Consider the following 10388-nt stretch of genomic DNA (forward strand, 5'->3'; position numbering starts at 1 on the left):
AGCAGAATCTCTTTTATAATATTTATGGTTGTTTTCTTCAATCTGGTATGTCAAACTTTCTCTATTAGAGGTATGTGCTGTAAAAGGATTTTGTCACTCAGCAGTTGTCATGACTTTTAGTTCAAAATGCAGCACTGTGTTGAAAGCTGGTTGTAAAGCTTAAAGCTCAGGGAAATCCTCTAAGAAGTCTGCTGTGTGTTCCAGAATAGCTACTTAATAGTTTTGGCACCACGGCTGGGGAAAATTTTAAATTTGGTGCGTTTATTTCACTAAAGTAAGGTTTAGCTTGACTTAAGTTACATCGATCTAGATCACACATGCAGCCTCTCAGTTATAGACTTTGTAATTGGTTTAAAATCTGGGTTTTTAATTTCGTTTAGTTTCAGGCTACAACCGAGAATTCTCTGCATTTATTATTATAAAGTTCAGATGCTCTTTATTCGGGTTTACTGATCCCTAAAATGGGTGTCAGACAGGTCTTGAGCCCAGTATTGGACCCACTGGACAGCTTTGGTAAATGTAAAGGAAGGCCTACATTTTGGACTTTTTGTCTTTGTAGCTCCTGATAAAGAACAGTAGCTATAAACTTGAATGCTTTTAAATGTTTATTTCTTAGAATTTAAGCCTAAAGAGTCATGCTGACAGATTTCATTTATTTACTACAAAAGCAATTTTCTTCATCGCGTAGAAAAAACAGACGTCCTGTTGCAATTGCATTTCTTTTTCTTATATTAACATTACAAGAATGAACTGTAAATAAATGTTTTATCCTGAGAGAGAGCGGGGAGATTCTGTAAAATTAGACTGACATCTCTGTCAGACAGCATAATAAAAGAAATCGAAATTAAAAGGCGGCATTAAATATGTACCAGTTTCCATTGTAGTGTTTTACCTTTGGTCTACGGAATACGCAATGCATGAAAGACAAGACAGGTCCCAAGATCTACAAGATTTACTTGTTTTTGTTATGAATATTTTCATAGTTTGAATCTTCAGTGTTTAATTTTTGGGGAATGTGTCAGTCTTTAATTTAAACATAAAAAAACAAAACAATGCACAATGATTAAACATAATTTCAGACTAATGCAGCCGCTGGCACACTGGTTTGTGTGCTGTCCACATAGCCACAAAAGCTTTTAATTTTAACGTGTCCATTCCGCACCTTTAACGGCTAACGTCAACAGCGTTGCAGTCACCTAAGTGCGTTTGCGCGTCGGCAAAACGGCGAGTTAAGTCCTTAGTTGAAAATTTAATGTCGCAAGCAAGCGCAACTATCAGCGATAAGTTTAGCGAAACGTGTGAAATCGTCGAAGAAGGTTGGTTTATATAACCGCTTCCTCCGCAGCTGGGTTTAAATGTGCAACCTGTCCTGTTGTTTGTGAAATCAGCTGACTAAGATTTGGTTGCTAGCAGCGATTAGCTGCGCTGAATATATTTGGCAACGCAACTGTTGTTCAGTTAGCGTGGGCTTCGATGCCTGCAAGGTGCACGAAGCTTAAATTTTGATATAATTTAGCCACCAAATTGGCCTTATTCATGCCACTGCCATAACCTAACGTTCCTCATAGCTGCTAAGCCAGCCTCCGCTTGGGTCACGCAAGCAACCAGCGTTGTTTTTCATGTATTTATACTAAGCATTACGGTAGTGTAAGAAATACCTTAACGATAAAAGCGCTTCTGGGGAATTGGGATATATATATATACTCCCTTCAAACTTAGTGACTTGCGTGTAACGAGATCGATTAAGAGTTTTAATATTTCAATTCAACACCAGACTGTTATTGTGCGGGAGACACCGAGAGGCAGCTTTTATGTTAAAAGCAGCACTTACCGTAATGCTTAGTATACGCAGGTACACCACGGCCAACAAGAACAACAAATAAAACAACGCGGGTGGTAGCCCGTTATTTGGCAGTAGCTGCAGGCTTGAACGCTGTGGTTTCTTTGCGTGTGCAGGTAAACAATGTTTGTGTCTCGTCTTATCACAAGTTCAGTGTCACGAAACACGGATTCTGTATTAACTAGGTGCAAATTTAAGACAGAAGTTGTCTGCTACTTTACTATTAACTTTGACCAACAGCTGCTCTGGTGTTTGCCTTTTTTAGTCCCAAGGTCATTTGTCTGGATTAATGTGAATACAGATGACGTTGTAGTGTCCACTCGATTATTTATATGTAGGGACATTTTTCAGATGTTTTAAAAGTAGTTGTGTTTAGTTTGATGCAGGCAAACAAACACGTGAAGTGTAAATTCTCAGTGTCTCAGTATTGATGGCTAGATACTTTTTTAAAATGCAACATACTGCAATTAACTGCCTGAATAATCTGCTTCTCCAGTTATGAACAGCCTTACATTTGATCAGCATTTAGTTATTGTTATGATCTTTCCAGAAATGACTTCTCAGATCCGTCAAAACTTCCACCATGACTGCGAGGCTGCTATTAATAGACAGATAAACCTGGAGCTGTATGCCTCTTATGTTTATCTCTCTATGGTAAGAAATGTTTCTGAGTCAGTGGTGTTATGTATCACAGCCCTGTGTTATTTCAAAGGCATTAAAAAGAGTGTTTTAATCTTTTTGTTTGTTTATTTTTGTTTACTCTCCTGACTTTTAGGCATATTATTTTGAAAGGGATGATAAATGCTTGCCAAATTTTGCAAAGTTTTTTCACAATCAGTCCAAAGAAGAGGTTGTGCATGCAGAGAAGCTGATGACCTTCCAGAACAAGCGGGGAGGCAAAATATTTCTGCAAGACATCAGGGTATGTAAGGATATTTTCGCTAATGAGTTAAAAAAAAAAAAAGCCAAATTCATGTCTTTTTATATTAAAAAACAAAACAGTCTTTTTATTCATCAAGGCTTTACAATGTTTTTTAATTATAAAAATGGATGGACTGCAGTGCTTCAGGTTGCTTTAATATGAATAATTTTACATGAATCTGATCGGTGCTGAATCTTCTTGAAATATTAATGCGTTAGAAACCGGATAGAGATGAGTGGGGGAGTGGCGTGGAGGCCTTGGAGTGTGCCCTGCAGCTGGAGAAAAATGTAAACCAATCCCTGCTGGACCTGCAGAAAATGGCCACTGAACACAATGACCCTCATGTAAGAAGCAGGCGTGGAGGATGTACAGTCTCCGCTGTTCGGATATGACTATCTAGTAAGATGCAGCATATTGTCTTTTTCCGTCCCCCGCAGATGTGCGACTTCATAGAAACACATTTTCTGGATGAGCAGGTAAAATCCATCAAACAGCTCGCCGACTGGACCTCAAACCTACGCCGGATGGGAGCCCCTCAGAGCGGCATGGCTGAGTACCTCTTTGACAAACACACCATGGCTGAAGAGGGCAGTTAAATTGAGGCACATGTGATCATGGGTAATTCTGCTGCATGTCTGCCAAATACAGTATATACTGCATATGTTATAAAAGAATGCTGCTTTATTTGTGTTCATTAGCTGTTAGCAGAGGCTGTAGCGCAGACTGGAGTTGTGTAACCCTCACCTCATACTACGTGTAGTGTGTAAAAAAAAAAAAAAAAAAAGACTAAGCAGGCCTTTAAATCATGCTAGTTATGCATTCAGGTTTCCTTACATGTCAGGTTTAGGAAGATTGGACCGTGGCACTGAAACGTTTTAGGCTGCAATAATTTAAATTACATGCATTGAAAAATTGTTAATCAACCTTTTTTGTTTGAGAATTTAAAAAGCAAAGAGAAATTCTGCTTTGTTATCTGTTATACCAGTGGTGTTTAAAATTTTGTGACTGTAAAGTAAGGTAAAGGCACTTTGGACAGAGTTGGACCTACCATGTGTGTCATCACTTCATTAGCTCTTATTTAGCACTTAAGTCCAACCATCTTGGTGCATTTTTTGGCTTTTCAAGCTCCTCTTCAGGTAGTGTGGCACCATGTTGGCATTAAGCTACACCTCCCAAAAATTACACACTCAGGCTGAGGTATTTTGTCCAGCTGAAGCCCCAGGCTTCTGTGTACTGATAAAGCTACCACGGTATTATTCGCAATAAGGTTTTTCTGGCCTATTCAGTTATTTTATTCTTTTTCTTTTTTTCACAGAATATTTCTCATAGTTTAACCACCATCCACACATAAAAGCCAAGAACCATGTTTATAGACCACTCCAATATATTCTTGTTACAATATGTAACAATACTAAAACACTGGTTAATTTAATTATATTTATTATTTTATAGCGTGTGTGTGTGTGTGTGTGTGTGTGTGTGTGTGTGTGTGTGTGTGTGTGTGTGTGTGTGTTGTTTTCCATTTGTCTTTATTTTAAGAAACCTTTGGTTACTAGCACAACTCTAGTTCTCTGAAAACTGAGCTCTGTATCTCACTGTGAGACGCCTTCTGCTTTGTCCAATCAATGAAACTCCACTTTCACTACATCTGACTTAAACAGACGAGCCACCTCAAGAGCATGATGTAGGGCAGTGCGATGAGATAGCTCAGAAAGCTGAAATTGCAGCTAAATGCACTTTTAATGGTGGAAAAAGCCACTTGCCCATCTATCAAATCCTGAAGGAAGCATACTTGAAACAGAACACTGATAGTTCACAGCTAAGAATACAATTCCCTATCTCTCAAATATACACCATTTTTTAACATGCCAGGTCCATTGGAGCAGACAAGCTAGCTCTACCATCCATAATTATGAATAACATTGTACATTTTTGTCATTTTTTTAATGTCTCATAAAATCTTTCAGCTTGTTTTATTTTTGACAGTTAAATAAACATTAACATGCATAAGCAGTGAGACCTGTGAAAATGTTTTCTCATTGTATTTTATTTGGACTGATTGCTTCCTTCTGCAGATGTTAAGTCAAATTGTAGATTCAGTATGCTTGTAAAATAAAACAATAAAGTTGTAATGTACAAATAAATTAAAGTTTTTCATTTTATTTGGAAAAAAACTTTAATAGTGTCAAAAGAAGAATAATATATAATATTTATTAATAAAGACACTGATGCAAAGACTACCACAGATGAAGAATATACACATTTTGGCTGCCACTGATGAAACTGGAAAGTATTTTTCCATAATGCACTGAGGGTCAAATCTCATAAGGTCCTTTTTTAAAAAATATTACAAGTAGGTTAATTCTTCTGTGAGAGTTCATTGGAAAGTAAATAATTTTTAGTGGCTCCAGCTGATACAGTCCAGTGCCTGTTTTTGTGAGATATTTGGCACATGTGCTTAAAAAAAAAACAGTGAGTCACACCTTCTTTTCTTAGTCCTGCTCCCTCCCTCCTGCTGCCTTGTTCACCCCACCATCCACCAGAACGCCCAGCAGGTCTCCTTCGGCGAGTGAGATTCCTGAATCGTTGGGCGAGTTTTGCTGATTGGTTTCTTGCTGCGATGGTGCTGAAGTGGAAACTGTGTTCATGTTATTGCTCAACCCACCGTTGGTGCCCCCGTTGCTTGCCCTCATGTTGCCGCTGAAGTTCCCATGGTTACTAAAATTACCGTGACCTGTGCCGTTGCAAAGACTTCCCGTCGTGCCTGCGCTGTTGGTGCTTGTTACATTAATGCTGCTAGAGCTGCTGTTGGGATTACCGGGATTTGCTGCCGTTGTGCGAGAGGGCGGAGTGAACGAGAACACCCTTTCTCCTCCGCCTCCCGCAGCCCGGCCACTTGCTGGTCCAGGCTGAATGTCAGCAGATGGTAGGGTGTCCAGGGTGAGGCGAGGAGGGGGAGGGCGGCGAGATAGCAGGCCGTGTCCCAGTCTGAGTTTAGATATTGGACAGAGTTCAGGTGGAGGGTCGGGGAAGGAGAAGGTAGGTGCACTCTGCGTATCCCCATCCTCACTCAGCCAGGGGAAAGCAGAGGATGGCGGAGGGGGGATGTGGTTAGGGGTGTCGGGAGGCAGCATCTGGGAGCCCACAGTTGGAGGGGCTAGAGAACTGCAGCTGTGATCCAAGTCATTTTGGGTTCTCCTAGCAGGTCGAGGACGGGGCACCGCAGGAGGAATGCAGTGAATTGGGGTTTGTGGGCAGCTATAGAAACCTGGTCTTTCGTACAAGGGTGTGGTGGAAAAGGCGTAGTCAGGATCTCCCTCCTGGCAGGCTTGACCTTGAGTCAAAGGTGCCTCTGTGTGCAAGTAAAGGGGAAAGCGGCTTAGTGGAGCTCCAGGGCGACGGCGGAGAAGTGACACCCGGGAGGAGCGAGGGAAGTTTGGGGAGTGGACACCGAGAAGACGACCAAGCCCTCCAAGCAGAGGAGTGGAGTAGTTGGCTTCCTCATTTTCTTTGATCTGCTCCAGATTGGACTGGAACTCCATCTCCTCCTTAGGAACACTGAAGACCAAACAGAAGGTTTGACATATGTTCAGCAAGTTTATTAAGAAGAAAGAAAAAGAAAGAAAGAAAGAAAGAAAGAAAGAAAGAATCATTAAACCTGATATCCAGCGCTGAGCCCATGAAGGAGGGTTTGCGGTGTTCAGCGCTGGCAGTAGTGTAGGGCGGCTGAGGTTCCGACTCATTCCAGTACATATCCCTCTCAACCAGAGGCAGGCTATCGTACATCTCATCCACAGATAACAATGAGACCTGGGACACAGTGAAAACCACATTGACTCAAACAATACACTCGCTGTCTAGGATCAGTTAGCAAATAGTTTGGTTTAGATTCACACCTGCAAATTGCGGTCCACAAGCCAGTTGGTTTCAAAATCATCATCATCTTCACCGAATGGATTTATGAGTTGTTCAGCCACCTGAGACCAAAACAAACACACTACCTCAATGAAACTCAGTGGACAAATTAACAAGTCAAAGTCAGCAATCAGCATAATCCAGAGTTTAGATGTTAGTAATCCTCCTTTTTAGTTCTTGTTTATATTTATTTTTTCAACACAAGTGGTTATTTCATTTGTTGACCAGCTGTTTTTGTCAAAGTTGGGGATGTTTCATCTGTTCAATTAAAGAAAAATGTTTTCCAAGTCTTGTTCTGCACATCTTTAGTGCTCAATGGGATGAACTGTCCAGTAGCGAATTCCTTTCTTTTTGTGGCGGAAGGCCTCAACTTTAAGAACCACAGACATGATCAATCAGTGGTCCCTCACCTTCAGCCATCCAACATAGAAGAAAAACTGCAACAGGGTAAAAATAGGGAGGTAGAAATCCATTTCATGACCAGGGTATCCCTGAGTTGGATCCAAGAACTGACGACCGATCAGACACGCTAGGAAGAAGCTGTAGACTGCAACTGTTGCCACCTAATTAAAAAAAAAAGTCAGAGCATTAACTGATTATATGCCTTTAATTAGGATTGTTTTACACCATCCTAGAGAAACAGTTTATCTTGAGTTATGGCTTTTATTGCCGATCAAATGCATCTGGATTAGGGAGGGTTAACGATTTAAGGTATATGATGATTATTGCAAGAAAACCATTATATTTTTAGTACCTAATATTACTGCTATCGGCTACTTTTTGGTTTCAGTGCTGAATGCAATATAAACAAAAACCTGAGTATAGACAAGAGGCAGGCTGATCCAGTCATAGCCGTACAGCTTCATACACTTCGCCCGTAAGCTATTCAACTCCTAAACAGAAAACAGTAAAAGTCATGCAAAACCAGAAAATATTTGCAGGCTGTGAGGCTTTGGTTTGCACACGGGCACCTACAGTGAGGAGAGCAGTGAGCGCCACGTCGTTGTTGATGCGACCCTCAGTCCGTGCTCTCAGAGCCAGGCTGACAAACCACATGCAGGGCACCCAGAACTTATTATGAGGGGAGGGCAAATCCTCCAAGTGCCTCAGCTCTTCTGATGTCATCAAACCTGAGATGGAAAAACACAACGTGTTGATGAAAGCAGCCAAAAGGTGCGTGTTCCTGCACGCATAGTCCTGGTGAACAGCCAGAGCTCGCCTCATAATCTTCTCATCAGTTCAGCCACATGAGAAGAAGACATTGGGTCTGAATGCTGTGCAGCTTCTGCACAGCATGCTATGTTTTAAAGAGGCAAGACTAATAACAGCAAACGACCCACCTGCCTGCACCAAATGCTCCATGGTTGGAAACCTCTTGTAGACTGCTGTGCTGACGGAGCGGTAGATGAGCACACCAGAGAGGTTGGCGTACCTCATAAGTGTCCTGCGGGTCAGCCGGGATGTTTCGTCAGCTCCTCGAACGTGACCTCCGACTAATGCTGCCAAACGGTCTGGCCAGGGTACATTCTCAAACTGTCCCCACCAACGGGACACGACCAAAGTCACATAGAAACCTGGTTAAGATAAATGAAGTGAAACTTTCAGTGATGCCCTCCTGACTTAAAAGGGTTAGGGTTAGTGAGCCACAACTCACCCAACACAAATGACACAGGGATGAGCTCTGCGTAGCGGTCGCAGTATATCGACAACTTTTCAAACAGCCTCTTCTGATCATCGTTTAACACAAACCTGGTGAGGGAAATATCAAAAGCACTGACGTGAGCTCTGTTAAAACAGCAAAGTGACTCTTTTACTTGCCAAAGTCAGAAGGGTTGTTACTTTTGTTAATACCTGCCTTGTGAAATACATCTCGCAGAACACTTAAAGCTATTTTAAGAGCTGTAAAAGGGGTCACAGATGCCGTTATGTAGCAGGGTGCTACTCAAACAGACACGCAACCATCTACTCATAATAAGAATGAACTTTTGAGATGTTTGTGAATTTTCATTTTTGTAGATAACACTGAATGGCACAATAAAAAGGAGAGGAAAGCATGTACAGTGATTTATTACACCATCTGTGATAAAAACAAGAAAACACAACATCTGACCACTAAATCTAAACTCTTTGTTCAGGAATGTAAGTTAATAATAATAATGTGCTTTACAATATTTTTCTTTCTGCTTAACAACAACAATCATATTTTAGCAATACAAATATCACTTTGTTTAAAGAGCCATAAACCATTACAGAAACTGATTTTAGTTATTACCAATACTGTTAAATATAGAGCATAAGGGACATAAACCTTACATTGGAGTGGTAGTCTAATTAATTTATGAGTGCTAGTTTTGTTTGTTTGTTTGTTTGTTTTTTTTGAAGCTTTAAAGTAAAATTACATTTAAAGTTAATTATGTTCCTAATCCAACTGAGGCCTAAAAGATGACTCATAATTCCCAGTTTTGGGACCAAAACAGTTAACTCTCTCTTAAAAACAGAAAAATGTCATTATGAGAGCAAAACTCGTGCTGCTGTAATGTGACTTTCCTACCTGTAAACAACACTGAAGAAGTAGTAGAGCAGAGTGAAGATGATAAGCTCCCTGTAGAGCAGTTTGTAGATGCTGCCCTTCCATCGCAGGAGAAGGTGAAAAAAGGTCCCCAAACCCGCATCAGCAACTCGGCGGGAGTACGTCACTGTCATCGCTGCTGCTGCTTGTTGGCCAACGTGCTGGCTGACTGTGGCCTGACATGAAGGAAACCAGCGTGGTGTTGTCCTCCGTGCTTCGTCTGAGCTCAGGTTCGGCGATCAGCCCCTTAAGACCAGTGTGGTGACAGATCTGAAAGGACAGAGAGGTAAACCAAGCAGCTCAGATGGGTTGATTTGTGGTCCTCATTTAATCTGATTGGAAAAAGACACCTTGAAATGTGATGCGATTCGGATTTCAAGGTTGTGAGAGAGGTGATATGCGCAGACTTACTTAAAGAAAACGAAAATGGCCATCATGCTCTCTGCGGTTCAAGATGTGCGGTGGCAGCGTTCAGGGATAATGTTGGAGAAAGCAAAGCAGGAAAGAAAAAGCGAGCGAGGGCCTCCTACACCTCCGGTCACTTGATGTGTTAATCTGTTTCTCCAACAAAGCTGCATTGTGAGGCCAGCTCCTGTTAATCTGAGCAAATCTGAGGGCAGCAGAGAACCCACACTGCCACAAATAGGCTGGTACGAGTATAAATGCTGAGTGTGTGGGTTTAGGTTAGAAATATGACTCTGTGAACCAAATCTCAGCCTGCTTCGACTTTTTGTAATTTAACACTTTTTCTACATCTCAGAGGTGTGCATTAGGTACACACCTCTGAGCTATTGTTCTAGTGTTTCAATGTCAGGTCACCTTTGCTGTTTTTTTCCCATCTGTAGCAGGATTTCATCATGGCAAACTCCTGGTCAGGTGAGAACGTGTGTGACACCCCTCTGCTGGAAAAAATGCATACAGCTGAATTGCTACTGGTCAGAGTGTGTTAGTGATTAACCCTTCCTGTATAACCAGAAGGACCAACAGCAGGGCGAAGTGCAGGGTGTTTGGTTTCTGCTGCTTTTGGCAGATTTTCTTCTGCACTGGCAACATCTGTGAATCAGTTTTACATATTTCTGGTGAGTATATCCTCTCTATTTTTTTCTCCTTAATTCATCTCACAAGTGCAGTTTAACAGACTG

General features: G+C 41.4%; 2 protein-coding genes across 3 annotated transcripts; one reads left to right on the top strand and one right to left on the bottom strand.

Annotated features, from left to right (window-relative positions):
- The first annotated feature begins 1182 nt into the window (after positions 1 to 1182).
- On the top strand, positions 1183 to 4885 carry fth1b (ferritin, heavy polypeptide 1b). Of its 2 annotated transcripts, none has more exons than XM_085357517.1 (5): positions 1183 to 1316; positions 2391 to 2494; positions 2616 to 2762; positions 2981 to 3106; positions 3200 to 4885. In XM_085357517.1, exons 1-5 carry the CDS (start codon positions 1253 to 1255, stop codon positions 3356 to 3358), a joined length of 600 nt encoding a protein of 199 aa, XP_085213643.1. In that variant the 5' UTR covers positions 1183 to 1252; the 3' UTR covers positions 3359 to 4885. The 2 variants fall into 2 exon arrangements, with proteins under 2 accessions (XP_085213643.1, XP_085213644.1); XM_085357518.1 differs by lacking the exon at positions 1183 to 1316 and adding an exon at positions 1353 to 1956.
- Positions 4886 to 5254: 369 nt separating this feature from the next.
- On the bottom strand, positions 5255 to 9380 carry best1 (bestrophin 1). Its single transcript, XM_085357519.1, has 9 exons — positions 9229 to 9380; positions 8332 to 8426; positions 8018 to 8251; positions 7653 to 7807; positions 7493 to 7570; positions 7088 to 7240; positions 6659 to 6739; positions 6421 to 6572; positions 5255 to 6320 (listed from the first exon to the last, which is right to left on the bottom strand). Exons 1-9 carry the CDS (start codon positions 9378 to 9380, stop codon positions 5255 to 5257), a joined length of 2166 nt encoding a protein of 721 aa, XP_085213645.1.
- Between the last annotated feature and the right edge of the window lie 1008 nt (positions 9381 to 10388).

The sequence above is a fragment of the Diplotaxodon limnothrissa genome, linkage group LG7 (genome assembly GCF_057381915.1).
Source record: "Diplotaxodon limnothrissa isolate DT_005_m linkage group LG7, D_limnothrissa_male_GT1.1, whole genome shotgun sequence".
Taxonomy (NCBI): domain Eukaryota; kingdom Metazoa; phylum Chordata; class Actinopteri; order Cichliformes; family Cichlidae; genus Diplotaxodon; species Diplotaxodon limnothrissa.